Consider the following 24,604-nt stretch of genomic DNA (forward strand, 5'->3'; position numbering starts at 1 on the left):
TATTTATATATTAAATATTAATTTGCCAAATGCACATGTACTTCACTAAATCTTAGTGTCCAATGTCTAGAATGATAAACTCCTTATGTAGTTGATTTCATAGGCTTACTGCTAGCATTCTCCCTATACTTTTGGCAGTTGATGCAAAAGGAAACAGTGTTTTAAAAAGAAGAAAATTATTTAAAATGAAAAGAGGAAGGAAACATTTTAACCCATTTCAACATGGTAAACAGCTTTATCAAATACTTACTTGCTCTGATCACCTTCATTGGTCATCTTTTTGAGCAGAATTTTTAGCAGTGCTAGTCATTGGTGTGACCTCACCCATGTATGTATTGTCCCTCCATCTGGAAGTATTACCGTCAGTGATCTTAAATGGGTGGTTTATAGGCCGAAACGATTGTTCACTAGGCAGTTCCTCCAACTCTTGGGAGAACCCTCTTACAAATATGAATTCATGCTCCCAAATGAAACATTTTATAGTACTTTCCTTAGCTTTCATTCTGAAAAGTAAAAGTTACTCAGAAAAGAGCCGAGCTATCTTTTTTTAAATCCAAAAAAAAATAGTTTGTTAAATGACCCAGAAACATTTAGGGAGTTTTTACTTTAAGTACTTATTATCAATATATATTAGTTGTTGTTGGCATAAAACATGCTTGGTAAAACTATATAACACTTTTTTTCTTTCTCTTTTTCCTTCCCATCCTCATTCTTACTCCCCGCCAGTGGTCTCTTTTGTAAAGTGAGTGCAGGAAATGAAAATGCTTGTCTGACAGCAAATCACTTAACTGCCCTTGGAAAACTGGAATCGAAGCTGGTTCCTTTGGTGATTGCATTTAGGTACTGGGCAAAGGTAGGATTCGCGCTCAAATGCATGAATACACTCGATTTATGCATAAGCAGTATGCCTTGATTTTTGCATGGTTAATTTAATCTCAGATGTTTGGATGTATATTTATAGACATCAAGAGAGTAGACATCTGAATACTAGAATCAAAGCTTCAGTGTGCACAGAAAAGGAAATTCACTGTTTCTGTTTCACTCTAACTGTATTGCTCAAAAGATAGAAATGATTTATAGGGCTTATTAAAAATCTGATTTGTGGGGCAAATCCCAGAGGACATGGCCCAAGAATTTTACATTTTAGCTAGTTTTATGAGGTGGTTCTTAAGGACAGGAAAGTTTGAGATAAGGCTTTATTTCCAATAATATACCCAGAAACTCCCCAAAATGAAAACCACTATTTGGTCTTGCTTACATATTCATAGTATCCCAGTGGAAATACCAGTAGAGCTTTTAACATTGCCCCAAATATAAGGTCCCATCATGATTATAAAATTGAGTTTCTGTGCAGGTGCTTTATAGAGAAAATCCAAAGTTTTACCAATTAATACATGGCAGTAACTATACATACAGTATTTCGCCATGTGTAATGCGCACCCACATTTTGTGTGCATTTTACATGGGATCATGATACATATTCATTATATACACGCATAACGGGCATCCTTACTTTTCCCTTAAAAAATTGGGCAAAAGTGCACATACATAGCAAAATACAGTAGTTCCTATGGCTTGGATCCAGGAAGAACAGAGGATACCCTGCTCTTAATGGGGTGAATTGATCATTACAATATGCCATACTTTGAAAGCTGTCTCCTGCTTTATCACTAAATAGGCCATGCTTTTTAAGTTGTTTCTGTTTGTGTTAATGTTCGGCCGACATTCTCTCCCCTGATCGCCTCTGTGGTCAAAGTGTACATTTTTTAAGGCAGTAGGTTAGGGTGGGGGGAGCCGCTAAACTGAGTGAAGCTAGTTGGCTTGCACTTGGAATTGAACCATCATTTTTATTTCATTAACAAGTGTTTTAACCAAGTGAATGGATGACTGTGGATGTCAAAAAATGAAACAAAATATTTTGGGGGGGTCCTTCATGAGAAAGGGTAGTTACCAAGGTTAAAAATTTGAAATTGAAGTTGTTACTCAAAACCACAATATGTGGTTGCTGCAAAAGTATTAGGAGATTTTACACTGTGTCACTGTGGTGTTTTATTCTGAAGAGTAAATCATATAATACAAGAAAAAGAAGTTACAAGTTTTAGACTACATTGTGTAAATGACAAATTCTTTTCTCTCTTCCGCAGCTTTGTAGTATAGATCGCCCTGAAGAAGGAGGTTTGCCACCTTATGTGTTTGCCCTGATGACCGTTTTCTTTCTTCAACAGAGGAAAGAGCCCCTTCTTCCTGTTTATCTAGGATCATGGGTATAAAACTTTTTTTGGTTATATATTCAATATTGATTTTTATTACCGGGCCACACAATACCTCTGCACAATTTCAGAATTTAAAAAACTACTCAGAATTGACATGAAGGTACTTATCCTATTAGTGTGAACGTTCATACCTTTCACTGCTGCAATATGGCTGTGTTGGTTTACAAGACGCTGCCCTATGCTCCGCTGGGAGAACTTGTCTAAACTGAAGAAAATACTTAACTTGTGAAACACATGGGATCCCGAGGAATTTGAACAAAGAAGCGGTGAACCTGTATTGAATCCGTCATTTGGTACACACTTGCTTTGGGTACCATTTCATAATTTGATATTTGAGTGTACATCTGTCCTCCAGACAGACTGTAGGAAGCATTTGGTTCATTGTAACTTAATTTCTGTTCCTAGCCTTTAGTTTTCTTTTTTCCCCAATCCCTGTGAAACAAAGAAAATATAAGACTTGCTATTGATGCAGAAATTAGTAGTCACCTCTTGAATAATACTTTGGTATTATCTTTAAGAAAAAGTAGACTTCAGTTATGTGAACATTCTTTTGGATAAAGTGTAGTTGATTCATTCATAAAATAAGATTGAAGAGTAAGCCATCTCAAAGTCAAAATGTTGTTATTCTCATCCTCTTAGAAACCTCACTTTTAATCCCAAGGTATTTATCTTGATAAAATCTGTATAGAAAGTCTCACTTGGTGAAAAGCTAACTTTGGCACATGGGGTATTTTCACTTCATTTCTTCACATTATGTGTAGAGTTCTCATTATTTAAGGAGCATGTACCAGAGCAGTAGTTCTTTACTATGAATACAAAGAAGAAATATGATTATAGGGTTTTGGTTTTTTGTTTTTTTTTTACTTAATAGACGGGATTAAGCAGCACCCTTTTTCTGCAAGGACCTAGGAGTAAAGACTAAAGCAGAGTAAGCCCCTTACAAACTCTGTCCTGGCATAAGGGATTGCAATTCATGGTGCCTCAGTTGTCTAAAGGGAGCTCTCTTTGTATTTGTAGTCCTGCAGTGGAAGAATCCAGGGCCCTGGAAAGGTGTCTGCTAGACTCCTATCCCTCCTGGCAGGAAGGAGTGAGAGAGCAAAGCCAGCCCTTAGTTGCTAAATAGCCCTTCCTGTCAGGCACCAGTAGGAGTCTGGAAGTCAAAACAGCTTTCCCCAATGAAGCAGTGAATTAAGCAATTTATTGGGGGAAGGGAAAGTCTTTTCAACAATTAATGCTGGAAAAACTAGATATCCATAAAGGGAAAAAAATGAACATTAAACCTTTGCCTCATAACATATCCTGAAATTAACCCAAAATGAAGACATAAGTGTCATAGTTAAAACCATAAAATGCCCAGAAGAAAGCCTAGGAGAGAAATCTTTGAAGATTGAAGAAAATTGAAGAAAAATAATTGAATACATACATCTAACAAACAGTCACTACCCCTTGTATTTTCCAGAGTATTTTCTGTAAGAGAGTGGTTTGTTCTCTGCCAGCTGTTGGCTTCACCCCTCTTACCAGTCAGGCTGAAGAGTTTGTTCTTATCAGACTTCCGAAAAGTTCAATTTTCTGTGTTTTCCGTTGCTAATATTTTGTTGTCTCTAAACTTGGTTGTGTGAGAAAGCATGGCGTCTCCACTTATGCCTCCATCTTGGCAGAAGTCCTGAGATATTTTTCCCTTTTGCATATTTTTAAGTTTATTACGGTGACATTGGTTACTACAAGGTATATAATTCTATAATACATCATCTGCTTATTATATTGTGTTCACCACCCCAAGTCAAATCTCCTTCCATCACCATTTATCCTCACTACATATTCCCTATTGTACCTCCCCCCACTCTCTGAGCTGAGATTGAATCCCAGTTTTACTGCAGAACTCATGACCTTAGGCTTGGGCCATGTTGCCTTCTCTTGTACTGTTTACTAAAGAATTATTTCACAAGCTCTGGCTGGTGTGGCTCAGTTGGTCGAGTGCTGGCCTTCAAACAAAAGGGTCTCCAGTTCTGTGCCCAGTCAGGGCACATGCCTGGGTTGTGGGCCAGGTCCCCAGTGAGGGGCACACAAGAGGCAGCCACACACTGACTTTCTCTCCCTTTCTCCTTCCCTTCCCTTCCCTTCCAAAAGTAAAAATAAAATAAAAAAACTTTGGTTTTTACTTAACAAATACTTTGAAATTTATAGATATCTCAGATATTTCATAACTGATACCTTGTATATTTTCAATGAATCATAGGTGTCCTTTTCATTCCATCCAGGATTAATAAGCTCTGATTGGTTAAAAAATTATTTCTGCCTTATAATAATGTATGTCTAATTTTTCCTAGATTGAAGGATTCTCACTAAATAAATTAGGCAACTTCAGCCTAAAAGATATTCAGAACGACGTTGTCGTCTGGGAATACACCGATAATTCCACGGGGGGTGCAGACACAGCAAAAGAAGAGGCACCAAAAAAAGTACCTGTTAAAAGGGGACAGGTCTGTTCTGTCTTCACTTCTAGATCTACCTTCTATTTTTCATTCAGTTATTAAAAGTAGAGCTTATGAGTTAATCAGTCCTCTCTTTTTTCCTCAACCATCTTAACAGTTTTATGAATGTTTCATTTCTTAGTCTGTGCAGTCCTTGGAATAGATAGAAAAGGTACAAATTTAGATCATTGTGTTCACAGTTATTGGTGTAGTTCTGTGTGGTATGGTCCTTGAAAGATACTGAGATTTCAAAGCTAAATCCATCTGTCCTCAAAGGGAGCCAGTGGGTGTGACTTTGCGTCCCAGCTCCCCGGCTCCCGAGCTCGTGTGTCCTGGAGCAAGTGCTTTTTAGTCTTCCTGTGCCCCAGTTTCCTCACCTGTGAATGGGGGTGACTTTGGTGTCCCCTCACAGGCTCTTGATTTATAGAATGCTTAACTCAGTGTCAAAAAAGAAAGTGTTCTCTACTTAAAAAAATAGTAATAACAAAAAACTGCTTCAGTACCACTAGTCTAGATAGGTCAGAGGTCTCAAGTTTCATATTATGTATGGTTATTATCAAGTCATTTCAGTGAGATGCTTAAAAATTCTTAGTAATGCTGAATAAGACTTATGGATAAAGAGGTGAAGTTTAATGAGGCTTTCAATTTCTAGGGGTTTTCTTTGTGTCCTCGACTATAGTGTTTGGGACTTTGCTTCCATTTTTAACCAGTTCTTTGTGAATCCACCTGATGACTGTCTTACTAGATAGAACCTTTGTGGTTGAGATTTACTGGTTAATAAAATCCCATACCACTTGTTTTCAAGCTTGCTGTAGTAAAATACAATTGGGAACAAATTTATATACCTTAGAAGGAAAAGCTGTTGCTGTAAGTCCAACCAGATACTTTATCTGTACATTTTTATGTGGGGAGAGTAATCATGCCACCGCTTCTGAAAGTGAGACCTAGACTCTGTTGAAATTGCACCGTGTGCTAAAGAGCACCATCCCGGGACCCAGGATGGCGCTCCTTCTGCCGCTGGCCAGCAGGAGGGCCTTTGGCAAGTCATGTAAACTCTTTGGCTTCAGTGTTTTCTCTCATAACATCCGGGAATTGAAGTAGATTACCTCCTAAAAGCATCTTACACCCATGACTTCATGTTTCAGTGATAAATGGATTTCTTGTACTTAAAAGATTATACCTAAGTGAAAAAATACAGAGAGCAAACAAGTCTGCTTTCCCTTGTTTCTGATTTAATCCTCATAACTGTGCTGTGTTATAGGTGGTATCATCCCTGCTCTGCAGATAATGGTAGAGACCATGTTTTAAACATGTGTGCCAGGCACTGTGCTAAGCTCTTTTCAGACACTTTCTCACTCAGTCCTCCCAACAACCCTGTGAGGCGGGTACTGTGATCCCCATTGTTCACATGAGGAAACTGTGGCTTAGACAAGCTTATATACCTTGACGAGGATCATACACTGCTAGTACATGGCAGAATTGGATTTTAGACCTAAGCATGTCTCATTCCAAAGCCAGTTATCTCAGCCACTGAGCTGCCCACTGAGAATAAAGAAGTTAAGTCTAGAACAGTTAAGTATAAAGTGACAGAATTAGTATCAAAAACATATTTTTTTCTGTTCTAAGTCATGTATGCTTTCTAGTATATTATATCACAGTGTGTGCCAACTTGTCAGGAGTCTGAATGTAAAACTAGCATTAATTTCTGATACCAATAGTTACTTGACTTTAAAATCACTGGCAGATTCAATGAGCTTATGTAGCTTCTCAGAGAAGCTGAAGGGAGTATTTTTCCTTCTGCTCTATGCCTTGAGCTGCCCCCCACTTCTGTGTGTAGCATTCTGAAGGCGCCCTCCAGTGGCAGAAACAGGGAGAGCTCAGTGCCTAGAGTGGAAAGAGATGCATGGTTCTCTCCACTGTCATTACAACTTTGAAATCAGGAGTGCTGCCTGATTACATCCAGCTGCTTATCCGTTCCTGTGATAACGACAAAGTTTTAAAATACTCCAGTACCAGCAGTGTAGTGAAAGTGTGCTGTTTTTCCACAAGCAAAATCAAAACTGGAATGTGATTTATCTAAATGGTCTGTCAAATTCGTATCTTTGCTAAGGTTTTTCATGTCATTTTAAATATGGTGCTTTTGAATGTTCTCTGATTTTTTAGATTGTGCCGAAATCTGAAATAACCTGTGTTTTCTCTTTGCTATTAATAGGTATCATTAATATTTGATTTAAAACACCAGCCTTCAGTACCAGTTGGGCAGCTCTGGGTGGAATTGCTTCGATTCTATGCTTTGGAATTTAATCTGGCTGATTTAGTCATAAGTATCCGAGTCAAAGAAATGATATCTCGTGAATCAAAGGATTGGCCCAAAAAGCGCATTGCCATCGAAGGTATCTCAAAACGTTTATCTTTCATTCTTTTTTGTTTTGTTTTGTTTTGTTTTAAGGCACTGGTCTAACAGCATGCTTTTTATTTCAGTCTGTTTTCAGCTCCTATATGTAAGGTAGGCCTAACCCCTAAAGTGAAATAAATAACTAGAATCTTGCATGTGTTATAGTGGGTCATTTCAAAGCACTAAACTGTTCATTTTAAGTTTTTTAAGTGCAGCAGTAAGATATTTTAATTACTTAAGCTACTAAAATAATGGCTGGCTGAGTCCTTGCTTTCTTTGTAAATTGCTTAACAACTTGAACCCTTGAAAAGTTTTCTCCCAGTGATGTATGAATCCTTTTCTCTTTTAATTTTCTCATTTCTGTATTTTTATATTTAGCCCTTTCATGAATTGTTGTTGATGTTGTTTAGTTTTACAAACGGAAGATGCTTTTTCTCAAGGAAAATAACATTCTTTGTTAGATTGCTCACCATAGAAAGGGTAGTTATTTTTGGAACATCTGCAGTAACATTCAGAACTTACTCATAAAAACACTTTTTCTAGTGAAGGCTCATTAATTGAAAACACTGTAAAAGACACACTGATGTGCCCTATAGACCTCATTAAGTGGACCAGCACTTCTCAGCTTTTCAAAGTCAGAAGGTTGAAAACTAGAAATCTCAGTTCTCCTCCTTGAAATAATTTAAAGAATCTCCTCAAATGGAATTCTCTTATTCTCTTATTTTTGCTTGATTTTTTTTCCAAGCTTTATATTGCGTAAGAGGGTTTTTTGGGGTTTTTTTGGTTTTTGGGTTTTGGTTTTTTGGGTTTTTTTTTGCATTTTGCATAAGTTCTGTGTGCAGTCATAGGGATCTCACATTTTTAAACCCTCCCCTGCAGTTTCTCTGGCTCAGCTCTTCTGGCCAATTGCCTAACCTGCTGGAGTCTAGGGGAGGAGAAAAGATTGAGAGAAGTGGTGTCTCCTCCTGGTGCCTCCCTCTCACCCCTGAATTCAGCCCAGCCAGTTCAGTGATGGGGCTTCCCAGGGCAGAAGAGTGGAGGTAAGCTCTACAAACCACAGGGCCTGGCTGAGTGGGGAGGCAGAGCACTCAGCAGAGCCTGGCAGGAAGTCCTCACTTCCCCAGGGCACAAGAGCCACACTTAACGACATTTTTTTTACCTCCACAGTCACAGAGCAAAATAGGGAAGGGGTACTGGTTCAGAACAGAATGGGTTCTCTTATAACGCTGAAGAAAACATTTCTTCTTGTTCTTAAACTATGTCTTCTTACTCCTCACCCTCAAGTTTTTGAAAGCATATTTAAGATAACATGCTAAATTTTACATTGGTTCATTTGTTGTCTTTTTTTATCTGGCTAATGTTTCAAACATGCGATACAAACGTATGCATTGGTGGATCTTTTGTTGTTGTTGTTACAGATCCCTACTCTGTTAAAAGAAATGTGGCAAGGACCCTAAATAATCAACCTGTTTTTGAATATATACTTCATTGTTTAAGGACAACGTATAAGTATTTCGCTCTTCCGCATAAAAGTACGAAATCTAGCCTTCCAAAGCCTCTGAGTACTGTTACATTCACTTCAGAACATTCTAAAGAAGTAGCAAAGCATGATCCAGATTTACAAGCAAAAAGTAATAAACTCAAAAACTCAGTTGTGGCTCAAGGTGCCAGTGCTCCCACTTCAGCTGCAAATACCTGCAAGGTGCAGCCACTTACTCTTAAAGAGACTGCGGAAAGCGTTGGAAGCCCACCAGCAGAGGAAACAGGGAACAGACGCAGCAGTGTACAACTGGAAAGCTCAGGCTGCAGCAAGGTAGAAGTCAGTTGTGATGATCGTGAGGATGCTAATGTACACCATCAAGAAATGGGAGGTAAAACTGAGAAAGAAAAAATTGGAATGGAGGGCAAGCATCCTTCGACTGCTGATGTTCAAGATTTAAGCAGCAGTGAACATGGAGAGCCTCTTGTTTCTGATAGCACACGAAATACTGAGACTGATAGCAGTTTGGATTTAGAAGGCTTCCCAAATCCTACAGCTAAAGAGGGTGATGGATTTGCTTCTTTAGATAACAACATTGGTATTAGTGAAGAAAGCTTAGAAGGTACTGATGAACCAGAAGATGCTTTAAGCCACTTTGCCCCTTCTAGACAGGACCATACATCAGGAGTCATTCACTCCAATAAAGAGGAGGATGAGGAAGAAGAGCATAAAGAACCCAGGCTGTCTGTTACCCAAAAAGAAGATGAGGATGATGGTGCTCATGAAGATGAGTTAGACAACGCCTACGCCGGGTTAGGGGATGAGGATGCCCTGTCTGAAGATGAGGAGACGGGTGAGTCTAAGTGTGAAGACTTGAAAGAAAGTGGAAAAGACGTGGATGGCACTCTACTAATGGAACTTAATAAAATCAATCTTAAGGAGGAAAATGTATGTGAAGAAAATTCAACTGTGGGTCCATCTGATTTCTTCTACGAATTTAGTAAACTCATCTTCACCAAAGGCAAGGTAGGTAATCAGTGCCTGTCCTAGAATTGGGAGACTTAAAACAGTTGTAGTGCTCATGATTTTACTTACTATGGACAGGGCTCTCCCCCCTTTTGATAGTGGTTAACGAGTTGGTCTTTCACTCCAGTCCCTGGTCCACTTCCCTCCCTCCTTAGACTCACTGGAATTTGCACAGGAGGAAAGGAATGCTGTTGGTAGTGAAAATACCTGCCTTTTCCTCTTGAGTGTGCCATGGGGGAGTCCCTGTCTCAGATGGTTTGGAATGGCCACACATTGTAGTTTTAGTCCTTTGGAACGTGGAGAGTAGGCCATGTACTTTTAAAAAAAGATTCAGGACTTCTTTATTGAGCAAATAAAGTTTTATCTTAAGTCCTGTCTTGGCCCTCTTCCTGCAGTCTCCTATGGTAGTGTGCAGTTTATGCAAACGAGAGGGTCATCTAAAGAAGGACTGCCCTGAGGACTTCAGAAGAATCCAGCTGGAACCTTTGCCACCATTAACACCCAAATTTTTAAATATCCTGGATCAAGTTTGCTTCCAATGTTACAGTAAGTTACTAACGTTTGTTTTGATTTGTTAAAATATTACATCGAAGTTTTCTCAAGAGTCGCCTGAATCACTAATCTTAGTCCTATTGTAGGGACTAAGTCTGTTCCATTCTCCAGTGTGTCTGCAGGGTTCTGTGTATCCTGTAACATTTGGGACACATAGTAAATCATTGTTAAAGACAGGGAAGGAGGATCTTTAAAGTCTTGAGATTAGAGTACTATTGTTTACCAACTGGTGTTTTAAGCCTTTTTGGAGGTTATTAACTATGGAAGGAAACTGTATGTCCTCCATAAATGTATACATACACACATACTCACAAACTTTTATTCAAACTCTGGGATAGTTTCCTGAATGAAAGCTGCCCTTTTCAAGCCCTGGGTCTCTGAAACTCATTACTGAAACCCTTGTTCAGCGTAGTTTCCATTTCTTGGTGACAGATTATTTTTTTATTTTTTTATTTTATTTTTTATTTTTTAAAGACTTTATTTATTTATCTTTAGAGGGGAAGGGAAGGAGAGAGGGGGAGAAACATCAATGTATGGTTGCCTTTCATGCATCCCCTGCTGGGAACTGGCCTACAGGGAACCAGCCTGCAACCTAGGCATGCGCCCTGACTGGGAATCGAACCGTGAATGTCTAGTTCGCAGGCCCACACTCGATCCACTGAGCTACACCAGCCAGGCTTATTTTTTATTGGAACATATATTTATTATAGAACCCGTGCTGTAACCAGTCAGTTGATGGCAGCAGTTTCGCGTGAGAGATACACTTAATTTAAATCCTATTTCTCTCAGATAACCACAGCAGTCCTAATAAGGATACTGTTTGAACCTGTTTTGGAAATTATCTTTTTTTTTTAATATATTAATTATGCCATTACAGTTGTTCTATTTCCCCCCTTCATTCCCCTCCACCCTCCCCCATGATTCCCCCCTTTAGTTTATGTCCATGTGTCTCAAGTTCTTTAGATTCTATATTTCCCATACTATTCTTGCCCTCCCCCCTGTCTATTTTCTACCTACCATCTATGCTACTTATTTTCTGTACCTTCTCCTCTCTTCTCCTCCTCCCACTCCCCTGTTGCTAACCCTCCATGTGATCTTCATTTCTATGGTTCTGCTCCTGATCTAGCTGTCCTCTTAGTTTGCTTTTGTTTTAGGTGTGGTTGTTAATAACTGTGAGTTTGCTGTCCTTTCACTGTTCATCTTTTTTATCTTCTTTTTCTTAGGTAAGTGCCTTTAACATTTCATGTAATAAGGGCTTGGTGATGATGAACTCCTTGAATTTGATCTTCTCTGAGAAGCACTTTATCTGTCCTTCCATTCTACACGAAAGCTTTGCTGGATAGAGCAATCTTGGTTGTAGGTCTTTGGTTTTCATAAGTTGGAATACTTCTTTTCAGCCCCTTCTTGCCTGTAAGGTCTCTTTTGAGAAATCAGCTGACAGTCTGATGGGAACTCCTTTGTAGGTGACTGTCCCCTTATCTCTTGCTGCTTCTAGAATTCTCTCCTTCATTTTAATCTTGGCTAATGTAATGATGATGTGCCTTGGTGTGTTCCTTCTTGGGTCCAACTTCTTTGGGACTCTCTGAGCTTCCAGGATTTCCTGGAAGTCTATTTCCTTTGCCAGATTGGGGAAGTTCTCCTTTATTATTTGTTCAAATAAGTTTTCCACTCGTGGCTGTTCCTTTCCCCCTTCTGGTACCCCTATAATTCGGATGTTGGAACGTTTAAAGATGTCCTGGAGGTTCCTAAGCCTCTCCTCATTTTTTTGAATTCTTGTTTCTTCATCCTTTCCTGTTTGGTCATTTTTTTTTTCTCTTTTTGGTCCACTCCTTTGATTTGAGTCCCAGTTTCCTTTCCATTACTATTGGTTTCTTGTGCATTTCCATTCATTTCAATTAGTTTAACCTTCATATGTTCCTCTAATTTGTGACTAAAATCAACCAGTTCTGTGAGCATCCTGATCACCAGTGTTTTGAACTGTGCATCTGAAAGTTTTGCTATTTCTTCATCACTTAGATTTATCGGCTCTGGGGCTCTGAGTTGTTCTTGAACCATGTTTTGATCTGTTCGTGCCTATTAGGTATGAGGAGCGGAGCCTTAGTTGTTCACCAGGACGGGGCCACCCAGGTTGCTGTTTTGTGATGCTGTATGTGGGGGCGTAGACAGAGAGGGGCCACCCAGGTCGCTGATTTGTGACGCTGTTTGTGGGGGCAGGGTCAGAGAGGGACAATGGCAGTTCTCTTAGCCGCTTTTTGCCGCTGGGGCCTGCGTGGTCCGTCTCACCACCACTAGCTCCTTCATCGGGTTTATCTGCTCACGAACGTGTGACCACGGTCCGCCCTCAGTGGGTCTGCCTGCTTCTGCACACCTGGGATCCGCCCACGGTTGCTGGTGCGCCTGGGTCGGTTAGGTGAATCTCTCCTGCCCAACCCTGCTCTGCTGCTGGCTCTGCCCCTCTTACCGGTTTGGCTGAAGGGTTCGTTGTTGTCGGACTTCTGTATAGTTCAATTTTCTGTGGTTTGGCTGCGTTTTTGTTGCTAAAACTTTGTTGTTTTTAAACTTGGTTGTGTGAGAAGGCGAAGTGCTTCCGTCTACGCCTCCATCTTGGCAGAAGTCCAGAATCTTTCTTTTTTTTTTTCTTTTTTTTTTTAAAGGCATCTTCTTTATACCGCCTATGCTGTCTACCAAGAAGACACAGAATTTAGGGCTTTTATTTTTAAACCTGTTAGTTTTTATTTTATTAAAGATATAGTTTTCAGAGAATGTGAACAATCTATATTTCTGAATGTTTTTATTTGTTTTAAACAGAGGATTTTTGTCCAACTATTTTAGAAGATCAGGCTCGCGAACATATTCGGCAAAACCTAGAAAGTTTCATAAGACAGGAGTTTCCAGGTAAATAATTCTTTGTGTTTAAGAAAAGAATGGTAGCGTCACCTTCCTTCAGAAAGTGTCCATGTATCACAGTCACCTTTGTTATAGGAATGAGAGTATAGTCTTGCAGTGACAGGGACGGGGCTTCAGCTGTGCCGTGCACCTTGGGCAGTCAGCAGTCTGCCAGCCCTGGTTTCCCGCAGAGGGGACGGCTGCAGTGCAGGAGTTCTCTTAGCAGATGCCACCAAGTGCATTTCATTGAGTATTAATGTTTAGAGTTCACATGTCTAAAAAGTGAATTCATTTAGAAAGTAGTAAGCTTATAGTATTACAGTATTAAATGTGTTTAGGTGATCCACATTTTCCTCATAATGCCCCTATACTCCAGAATCAAGTGGCACTTGGTAATCTTCCATGCCATATAGAGCTTGAATTTATTCAAAGTGAAATTTGAAAGAAAGTATAATAAATGACTAATAATAGGAGAACATAATTATGAGATTAATGCAGGATAGTTAACTGGGTATTTTGATTTATGAGAGGGCCCTTTTGATCCGAAAATTAAATGTACTCAAGTAATTAGTTATTACTTTTCATATATCCCTAACAGGAACTAAATTGAGCTTGTTTGGCTCCTCCAAAAATGGATTTGGGTTCAAACAGAGTGACCTTGACATCTGTATGACAATTAATGGACTTGAAACTGCTGAGGTACAGTGACACATAAAATTCCGTTTCCTGTGGCAGTGTGATTTGGCAGCCTTGACTGACAGTACAGCTTTGTGTTTCCCAAATTTATCAGGACACAGTCTGTCTGGCCAAATGCAGTAAGAAGTTTAGAGGTGGATGTGAGGAATTAAAAGGCTTGTAGTGTGAACCGGTAGTACAAAGTGGATTTTGAAGCAACAGCTGGGAATTCTAGAAAGCCAAAGCAGGCTCTCCAGAGTCCCATTGCCATGGCCACTAGGCTGATTAGATGCAAAGACCCACATAAAGTTTTCTGAAAAACTTTAAGAGTGCTAAAAATTATAGTCCGGAGACCTGGATTCAAGACAGACTTGGCTTCATCAGTCCCTACACATGTGGTCTTTGGTTAATCTGTGAAATGCAAGTGGTCATTCTGGTCCTCTTGCCTCAGGAGGTGGTTATACACATCAGCTTGGATCATGCGTGTCAGGAGTCAGCAGACACTGTAGTCCACAGGCTCAATTCTGCCCACTGCCTGTTCTGTAAATACAGTTTCCTTACAACGTAGCCACACCCCTTCTTTTATGTATTGTCTTTGGCCACTTTGACTCTGTAACTGCAGAATTGAGTAATTGCAACAGGCCCTATGGTCTACAAAAGATTTGCTGGCTCTGGTGAATATGAAGGCATTTATGAAATAGAAAATACGGTCAAAAGTTATAAAGTTTTTAATAGTCCAAATGGTGTATAGCCACATGAGTGAAGCTGCTGTTGCCCAAGATCTTTTTATGCCTTTTAGCTTCAAGTCTTTGTCTTTGAGGATGTATCTGATTTGGGAAAATAGCCAAGTTATCCAGCCTGACTTTGGTGAATAAGGGAGATAAGCAATACTGGAATCCATACATAGAATGACTTTAATGTGCATCATCAAGATTGAATTTTTACATGATTTACAAACTAATTTTGAAGGCATTCCTAAAACAAAATTTTAAATATATTAAGTATGATCTATTTGGAATGTTCATACATGCTGTGTGACTTTCATGGTGGATGGTATATTTTTGGCTAGTTCCGTGGAGAAGTAATCTGAGCGTAATCACTCTCCACAGCAGTTCGTTGGCTCTTAATGAAACTATGATGAATGTCTACCCAGAATGAATTAGATGGGCAGAGAAACGCCTCTCGTTTATGCTGGCACGTAGGGTACTTCTTAGTTACATAGTTACCTAGAAATGGGAGTCCCCACTGGTTCAGAGAGTTTTCTGGGGGCTCTGATTTCAGCCTTTGTTGAGCCTCCAAAAGCAATAAGTAAGTAGGGTATGTGGACTTTTTTATCCTTAGGATATTTCCTATGAATACCAATTAATAAAATATGTATAGAATGAGTTGAACTTAATTTCATTATTTCTGAATGGAATGGGAACTATTTATAACCAGGTTAGAAACTTGTCTTCCATTTTTGGTTCAGTACATTATGCCATTTTTGTTGCAGGGGTTGGACTGTGTAAGAACTATTGAAGAATTGGCAAGAGTCCTCAAAAAACATTCAGGTATTTCTATAATATTTTTCTAAAAATATATATATATATTTTTTATAAGCAAAAGTTTATTTAGAAAGTCATAGAGGTAGAAGAAGCGAGCCAGCGGGGCTGCATGGGCTCAGGAAACAAGTTCCCGAGGGCAGAGAAGGGCCCTTGGAGCTCAGGAGAGGACGCAGCCAGGAGACCTGCCTGAAGGAGGAAGGCAGAGGCAGCTCCAGAGGGAGCGTACATGCCCTAAAATACTCTTGTCTTTTATCAGTGTTTTGCATCCTTAGAATTTAATAATGCCAAAAAAAAACAGTATAGTAGCTTATTTATAGCATGTTTGTGGTATTAGTATCGTGTCTTTAATAGTAGTAAGTGTCAGATAACTTCTGAGGAATGAGTATGAAGTTATTGCCTGGGGAGGTTCATGGGAAAGATAGGCTTGCTCTGATCTCAGATGATGGTAAGTGTGCTTTAAAAAAATAGAAAGGGAAGTCATTCCTCAGTGCATGGATGTGAACATGAGAATTACTGTGGTGTGTTTTGGAGAGCAGTGAGAAGATCGATACATTTAGAGAGGAGTTTCAAGTGGGAACTATTAGAAGAAATCACCGAAGTTTTTTCAGGAGAGGAGGAACCTAATAAAAGCATAACTTAAACTTTTTACGCAGTTAGCATAGTCTCCTATGGAGGGTATAGTCTAAGTAACAGGGCAGGCAGGCCTTTTCCCATTCCCAGTTAGTCCAAAACGGAAAAGAATTGGAGGGTTCTGGCTGATGTTTGGGTGCTTGAGAAATAGGAATGTTTGCAGAGAACACCAGTGTGGAGGTGTTTCGTTTGCCATGAAGGTATAATCTCTGAGATTATAATTTCTCCAGTCTAGTGAGAAATTAAAAATATGGCATTGCCAATCAGGTTTGAAAAACAAAGTAGAAATTCTGCATTGAAGACCTTAAAGAGAAAGAAATAGAGAGACCAAGAATAAAAGAATTCCAAGGGATTCTTGGAATCCCTTGTTGGAGAGGAGGTGAGAACTGTGCTTTAATTTCTGTGTGTAGAAATTAAGGAAGGACAATGAAAAAGGAACCATTGATATTGTTAAGATGATTAACATGGTCTCTCCCCCCCACCACCACACTGGACTGACTGCATGTTTAGTTGTTCCAAAGGTTGTGGGTTATTGTTAAGCTGAAAAAGGAGCCATTGGAATGGTAACATAAGAACTGGGATGATGTGCTGTGAATAAATCTTAGAGGATGGGTTTATATTAAGTGTCAAAATGGGTAACAGTGTCAAGTTCGAAATGGGAAGCAGATGGAGAAAAAGGCTAAGTTGGGGGCAGTATAGCAAAGTAGTTGGGGGTGTCTGGAATCAAACTTCCTGGTTTTATATCTTGGCTTCCCCACTTGATGTCTTTATGATCCCAGAAAGTCACTCAATATCATTATATGCACTCAGTTACTTATCTACAGTCAAGATAACAATAAGAGCATTTAAGATTAAGAAAGGAGATCCGGGAAAGTACAGGGCCTAGCACAGGCTGAGTATTCAGTAAACATGAACTTCCTTTTGCCCCTCTTCTCCATCAGTATGTTATGCTTCCTCTATCTCCCACACAGACCCGTTTTGCTGAAATTTTTTTATCTGATACATCCCATCCCCCTCCCTCCAAGTTCCATATCAGAATGTATCTGCCCTCTAAATACATTGGCTTCCCTGGAATCATCTGATGGGATGAAGTCATAATTAGCCTGTCCTGGACTAGGTTGGTAGAAGCTTAGGGTCAGTCACACCTAGATTTCAGTTCAGCTCCACAGTTGACCAGCTGCACATTCCTAAGCAAGTTCATTTCTCTGGCTCTGTTTCCTCATCTGTAAGGTGCAGGTGCATAGTCATAGGAGGTTATGTTTATAAAGGATTCTAGATACTCAGGAAATGGTAACTCTTACTGCTACAGCCTTCTCGCCTTACCACCCTCCCTCCACTTACCCAACCCATCCAGTTATAGATGCTCCCACACAGGGCTTGCTGCTTCTCCACATTCCCCTGCCACCATGATAGTTCAGGCCCAGATCATTTTTCACAATGGTCACCCCTTCGTAGTCCAGGTGTCTCCGGTCCATTCATTGCCGGGGCCATTGTCTAAACAGATGTGGTCAATGATTCTCCCCAACTTATACCAGTTCATTGGCTTCTTTTTGCCTCCAAGGATAACTGGTAGGATATATATGTTCACCCTTTGGCCTCTCCCAGTTTCTACCCCTTCTCCTATTACTCATTAAGTCCACTCTGTAGCTTGACAATTCTAAGTTCTCTGAATATGCCATTTGGTTTTAGACATCTATCCTTCAAGTACGCAGTTTTCCTTGTTGGTAAATCCCCCAACCTCCTGCTTTTGCCTATTCATTCTCCTTTTTTTGAAAACCTAGCTCAGGCAATTTCTTCCTCTCCTGTTGAAGTTGATTCCTTCCATTTACTATCATATCTTTTCTAGCTCTGTGACAAGTAACTTTTGCTTTGAGAGATCAGATGAGTGCCCCATAGACTTTTCTTCATTAATGTTAGAGACAGTCCCATGAAGAAAATAGGGGGGGGGGCACATAGTCCAGACTCTAACAGAGTCCTCCACTTTGGTGTTTATCAAACTGACGGCCCAACACACACTTACATGGTCCAGTGAGCTCCTGCAGAGCAGTGGCTGGCTGCCTTCCCAGTCACATGTGGGTGTGTTTACAAATGTCAGCTTTGCCAGAAGAGTCTTCCCACACGATCGTTAGTAGCAGGGAATTCTTTGACTGGTCCTAGTGACACAGTGAAACAAGGCAAAGTTAGGGTTCCATCCATGAGAGCCTCTGTGCCCAACTGTGTTTTAATGATGCTCCTTTTTTCAACCGAGGTCTGAGAAACATCTTGCCTATCACAACAGCAAAGGTGCCAATTGTAAAGTTCTTTCACTTGAGGAGTGGTCTGGAAGTGGACATAAGTTTGTACAATACATTGGTAAGACTTCTTCTTGGCTTTTTCTTTAGGGAGATTAAGGGAAACAAATGTCTCTTAAGCCATTCATTTTATGTTATTTATTCTTTCAGTAGTTATTTCTGACTGCTTAATAGAGAATTTAGTCAATACTAATATTCATTTAAAGTGAGGTCAGAGGGGCAGGTACTTTTGTTTAACTGGAACTTTGTTTTAATTTGGGAGTATTTGTGAGTGTGCCTGGTCTCCCACCTGGTTTGCTTCAGGGCTTTGTGGGATCTCTCTGGCCTCTCAGGGCATTTGATTTAAATAATGCCATGGCAGCAGACTGGGGAATGGTCCAACTACTTACAGGAAACGAATTCTTTTAATAGCTCTTCTTTTTTAGTAATGTTTAGGCTAAGGGCATATTAACATAATGGAAATTATGAAATCAAATGTCACTTACAATTCTTGATTATTATCTAGAAAGTTAATGAAGCTTATCTTTGGGGAAGAATATTAGTTTTAGTTTAAGTGTGTTTATTCTAAAATGAATTACAGTATAAACCTTTTCAGAATATTCTAGCTTAAAACATTTTCTTTTAAGTGATAGCCTTATAGTGTAATTTCCTTTTTAATAGGCTCTTCATAACACAAGGCTCTTAGCTGCTTATTCAGCCATTGATCCCAGAGTGAAATATTTGTGTTATACCATGAAAGTATTTACAAAGGTGAGTGTGCTTCCCCTTGTGACTTACCAGGAAACTTTGGTTCATCTTCAGACCTTTATTGAAAGCATAAGTGTATCTTTTTCTTAAAAAACCATAGCCATGTCAAAAGTTCCTTTTAACTATTTGGGAAGCCCTACCCAGCAAACTAGAATTTTGTCTTAAATTCTACGGATTATCTGATCTTCCTTGTGACTATTCCATTGTTTTATTGGGTTCTTTGTGTTGTTTGGGGTTTTTTGTTTTGTTTTGTTTGTCTTTTTTTAAAGTCTTACCTGACTTTTTTATTTGTCTTACCTGGTTTTGTTGGCATATTTTAGCATTTGAAAATGTAATTATATAAGTTAGAGCCCTATAGAAGCGCCATACTCTTGTTGATCATAGAATAGCTGCAGTCAGAAAACACTGGTGATCTTCCCTTGACATTGCTCGTTCTCCTTCCTCTAGATGTGCGACATTGGTGATGCCTCCAGAGGCAGCTTATCTTCATACGCGTACACACTTATGGTGCTATACTTCCTCCAGCAGAGGAACCCTCCGGTCATCCCTGTCCTGCAGGAGGTATGAGTGAAGGGAATCACATTTCTTATCTGTAAGGCTGGGCGGTCTTTGAGCCCTCTTCTCAGGAATTCTGCAGCTCTGTAAATTTTTAACAATTTTTCTACAGGTTTTTGTATCAATGCATAAGTTTGTAATCTATACTAATAGTTTAAAATTTTATTGCAGATATACAAAGGTGAAAAAAAACCTGAAGTATTTGTTGATGGCTGGAATATTTATTTTTTTGATCAAATAGATGAACTGGTACGTATTTGAATAGTACATTTTTCTTTTATGTTCTTTACTGAAAGTTCTACTATGCTATAGTATAGATGATCAACAACTATCACTTGTTATATTTATTTCTGTTATGGTAGTTTTTAAAAAACTAGCATATACGGATGTTTTCATTGAAGTTGAAAACATTTTTATTAAGCCAGGTGAGTATTTAGGAACTGTTTCCAGAATTTCTTTAATGCCTAATAATTCCAAACGGTTTGGTAACTTTCCAAATGAACAATTATTTGCTCTGTGCTTTTTGCACAGAGAGTTTGGGAAGACTCTCTTTGAATTGTCACCATGGCTCTTAAAGTTTATTTCAAGATTTCTTCTTCTGAATGCACCCTGAGGTTGACATTTAAAACCCTGATCTCTCCCTATCTCCAAGTCATAGGGTAGAGATTAATTCATGTAAATGGTATTTTAAAGTGAGAGAGAAAAGTTATGTAATCGTATATGCTGTATATTTAAAGTCTAGTTAATTAGAAACAAGTCCAAATGTACTTCATAAATTGTAAGTGCATGTTAATATTAACACTTTACTTCAGACCCTGATATTCCTTGTTGTCCTCTATTTCTAGCCCACCCGTTGGCCGGAATATGGAAAAAACACAGAGTCTGTCGGGCAGCTCTGGTTGGGACTTCTTCGTTTCTACACAGAGGAATTTGATTTTAAAGAGCATGTTATTAGCATCCGAAGAAAAAGTATGCTTACAACTTTTAAGAAACAGTGGACCTCAAAATACATTGTTATTGAAGGTAAGATCAAAATTTAAAACTGAATGTAGGGTTTGAATTAGATGGGCATTGTTCTTCTTCCTTCCAGGGCGGCCCTGAGCCACTGGGATGGGCAGCTCGGCCTTCCCATCACTGCCTGCATGGGGGGGGGGGTCTGTTTTCCTCGTGAGGATTTATTTTTAAGTCCGATGCCCTCCTGTGGGTCTTCTCACAAATCCAAGTCTTTGGTCGCAGTGGCAGGTCTTTTACAGCCACTGAACACTTACTGGAGGGTAAGGAAGGTCACAGCAGATACATACACCAGTTTCCAGATAGGTGGGGCTTTAGAAATCATCCTAATGAGTGAATTTTCGAGGTCGTTATTGGCTGTGGATGGATGGTTTTTACCTATTAGTAATTATATATAAAGGTTGACATTTAGTTTAACAATGGTGATCCCTTTTCTTGCCATTGGATGCAGGGATTCACGGGCCACTAATGTTTTTAATTTATTATTTTTAACTTGTGGAATTTCAATTGTAAAAAGGCCACACTGAGTTTAAATGCTGGTAATGAACTGAGAGATGACTCAAGAAATATTTTGAATTTAATCATACTTTTTATTCTTTTATTTTTCATTGTAGTCATACCACCTAAATAATATGCTAGGTCAGCATTTTCAACCTTTTTTATTTCATGGCCCACACAAATTAATTACTAAAATTCTGCGGCACACCAAAAATATTTTTTGCCAATCTGACCAAAATAATAGGTACAATTTTTATTCATTCACACTGGACGACTCTTGTGTTAGCTGTTGTCATTTTTGTTATTTGACAATCTAAGGGAAAAGTGGTCAGTGCCGCTGAGTACGTAGTCGGGTATTGCATGCTTTAAAAACTCCGACAGCACACCAGGGTGCTTCCTGTGGCACCGGTCAAAACTCGCTGCTCCAGGTTGTACTTTCATCATTGCTGCTGCCCGTGGATAGTGCTATGATATTGTGAACATATATAACATGAAATTCAAATCACAGTGGGTTGTAGATGCGGGTTTTGGATCTCATATCTCCAAAACACAGAGCTTTGTTTTATCCCTTTCCGTTATCACAGTGGGTATCCATGGTCTGTCGGTTGTTCGTGTTTTGTTTTTAATTTTGGAATCCTGGTTATCTTTAGCCATTAGTAATAGGCTAAACTAGAAAGAAGACTTGACTAGTTATTCTGGAGTAGAGAAATTTTAGTGGTGGCAGAACTGTTTAGGAATTAAGGTTATAATATGTCTACCTTCCCAAGCAAACAACCAAAATTACAGAAAAACTACCAGAAGAAAGCATGACCAAACCTGCTAGGAAGGAACCTTCCCATAGCAGTTATTAGGGTTAAGCTGAGAGAAGGATCTTAGGCTTAGGTACTGTTAGTGAGTATAAGTCCCTACCTGAGTGAGATACTCCGATTATATTTTTAAGGATTTATAAGAAGTAAATATCTACATGTAATGTTTCAGTTATGAATTATCATGTGTAAACTTATTTTAAATCGTTTATAAAATAGTGTCTTGGTTTAGAAAGAGTGCTTTACATCCATTTATAGCATGAACCAGTTTATTCAGATCTCACATACATCTTTGACATCAGCATCTTTTTCACCATTCCTGCCACTTTCGGGGTCATCTAACAAATAATGTTGCAGAACACAACGCTCATCTAAGCATCCACTCATCTAAGATGTTTGAGTGCAAATGTTTAAGATCATATGGGAATTCTTATATTAGGCCTTTACTGGAAATTGAGATTCAAGTTAGCCATTGCCTGTGTGCGTTTTCTCTTGTGAGTGCATCCTGTGATATCCATGATGAATTGTTTTCTAACATGATCTTTTAAAAGCTTGTTAAGCCCTGACCAGTGTGTTGATTGAGCACCATTCCGCAAAGCAAAAGGTCGCTCATTCCATTCCCAGTCTGGACACAGGCCTGGTCGGGCACAGATGGGAGGCAGCTGATGGATGTTCTTCTCCTTCTTCCTCCCTCCCTCCCCCTCTCTCTAAAAGTAAATAAATAAAATCATTTTCTTTTTTAAAGTCTTGTTAATTAGTAGGGACATGTAGTGCTAAAACATTTAAATATATTTGCGATCTCTATATGCATCCAAAACTAGCATCCGGTGATGTCAGGCTGATGGTAGTCTTCTCCTAATAGTATTTTATTGTTCAAAACATAGCATCTCCTCATAATGCGAGGGATTTTATAAGGATTCAAATGTAAAGCAACACCCTCTTTTCTGATGGACACTTTTGAGAAAAATACTGGGCTTATCTTTGGGACTATACATTACTTAGCTATATAACAAGTTTGAAAATCATTAAAAAGGCAGTCATGTAATACTTTTATTAGTGATACATTATGTAACACTTTCTTGTTATATAGACCACTTACTGTATGAATAATGGCATTTCCTATTTGTAACCTAGATCCCTTTGATTTGAATCATAATCTTGGAGCTGGATTGTCAAGAAAAAGTAAGTTAACTTTGTTTGTAAAGACTACTGTGATCTCCTTTTAATTCATCTAATTGAGCCCTTATTCTTTTTTTCTTAGTGACAAATTTTATAATGAAAGCATTTATCAATGGAAGAAGAGTATTTGGTATTCCAGTCAAAGGGTTTCCAAAGGACTGCCCCTCAAAAATGGTAAGCGTCTGTTGGAAATACCAAGTAAAAGTTCTAAAGGCCATACTATGTACCATTACTTGAGTTATAACTTGAATACTCTGGAAGTCTGGTGAGCCAAGCCAGGCTAAACAATTACAACACAAATTTCTAAAACCCTTTTTTAAAACATCCCTGTTTTAAGGCAATTCATCAGGACAGGCCTCTGCCAAGTCCAGTTTACACATTTCTGAGGACATCTTCCATTCTCGTACGAGGTCTAGACTTTTCCTTTTATTTATTTATTACTCTGCTTGCAAAGAGTAATAAGTAGATCCCTGAATGGGACAGTGCTGCCTGTGCTAGAGAACGGTCTGCGCTCCTGTGACCTAACACTCAGATTTCTAACAAACCGCATTCGTTAAAAACCAAATGGCATTATAAACATGGATTTCACTGAGGGAAAAGCGGGTTGGGGCTGGAGGGTTTTGTGTTTAGAATAGAGGGGTTTTTTTCTTGCCTTCATTTTCTGAGTAAAGGCCTTTTAATGAACTCTTTGGTGTATAACCATATCCAGCATTTGATCACATCTGTACATCTGGCTTTTGCTAGATGTTGCTGTGCAAGTCTTTGAGTGCCCCTGAAGCATGTTCAAACACGTTACCTGTGGGGTTTGTTAAAGGCATGTTCTGACTGAGACGTCTGGGGTGGGGCCCGGGCGTTGCAGTTCTCACAAGCTCCCAGGTGATTCTGATTCTGCTGGCCCCCACCCTCATCTTAGTGGCAAAGAGGCTGGGGTCCAGACCACTGTCTTTCTTTTCTTCTGATGTTTTCCTCCAGAAACCCCAATACAGCGAAGCCTAGCACATGGCCGCTTTCTTTTTCTCCGTAATCTGTATAATGCAAATCCTGTTCCTCAGTTCATTAGGCTTTAGCCTTTTCGTTCTTTGAGAAAAACAAAGCCTTTGTATTTGCCTCAGCTCCCGCCACCTCCCCTCCCGGGGCAGCTGACTCCTGGGGTGTGAAACGCTCTTGGAAGTGTGCTGGGAGGAAAAGCTACCTTTATTATGGCTTAGGGTTCGACAGTTCTGGGCATGAAAAGGAATAAACAAAAATGGTGTTTGGGGGAAACTGTCCTCAATTAGACATCATAATGATTTTAGATTTTTAAATTAAACAGTATAAATAATAGTTATTAAAATAATGATATGTCGATACTGAGATACAAGGTCCCTGATGGCTGTCAGGCACATTTTTGTGTTTTGATCTTATATTAATAATTCATATTTGTATATATTTGTGTTTTGCTAGGAGTACTTTTTTGATCCAGATGTGCTAACTGAAGGAGAGCTGGCCCCAAATGATAGATGTTGCCGAATTTGTGGGAAAATTGGACACTTCATGAAGGACTGTCCTATGAGGAGGCGGTGAGTAAATGTTCGTAAGCAGTGCT

The 24,604-nt window shown here is 39.3% G+C and overlaps 1 protein-coding gene across 8 annotated transcripts in view; it reads left to right on the forward strand.

Annotated features, from left to right (window-relative positions):
* The window catches only part of TUT7 (terminal uridylyl transferase 7), a 52,576-nt gene that overhangs the window by 12,577 nt on the left and 15,395 nt on the right, over positions 1-24,604 (forward strand). For all 8 annotated transcript variants that reach the window (XM_053656195.1, XM_053656201.1, XM_037159875.2 and 5 more), the window contains exons 9-25: positions 727-853; positions 2,145-2,264; positions 4,601-4,753; positions 6,957-7,137; positions 8,558-9,645; positions 10,041-10,191; positions 13,006-13,092; positions 13,682-13,782; positions 15,251-15,308; positions 18,181-18,284; positions 18,884-18,973; positions 19,418-19,531; positions 19,697-19,774; positions 20,371-20,548; positions 22,975-23,022; positions 23,102-23,193; positions 24,463-24,578. In XM_053656195.1, the coding sequence (XP_053512170.1) occupies positions 727-853; positions 2,145-2,264; positions 4,601-4,753; positions 6,957-7,137; positions 8,558-9,645; positions 10,041-10,191; positions 13,006-13,092; positions 13,682-13,782; positions 15,251-15,308; positions 18,181-18,284; positions 18,884-18,973; positions 19,418-19,531; positions 19,697-19,774; positions 20,371-20,548; positions 22,975-23,022; positions 23,102-23,193; positions 24,463-24,578 (2,886 nt within the window). The remainder of the gene's footprint in view (positions 1-726; positions 854-2,144; positions 2,265-4,600; positions 4,754-6,956; positions 7,138-8,557; positions 9,646-10,040; positions 10,192-13,005; positions 13,093-13,681; positions 13,783-15,250; positions 15,309-18,180; positions 18,285-18,883; positions 18,974-19,417; positions 19,532-19,696; positions 19,775-20,370; positions 20,549-22,974; positions 23,023-23,101; positions 23,194-24,462; positions 24,579-24,604) is intronic.

This window comes from Artibeus jamaicensis, unplaced genomic scaffold, assembly GCF_021234435.1.
Source record: "Artibeus jamaicensis isolate MK-2021 breed Jamaican fruit bat unplaced genomic scaffold, CSHL_Jam_final scaffold_1964, whole genome shotgun sequence".
Lineage (NCBI taxonomy): Eukaryota > Metazoa > Chordata > Mammalia > Chiroptera > Phyllostomidae > Artibeus > Artibeus jamaicensis.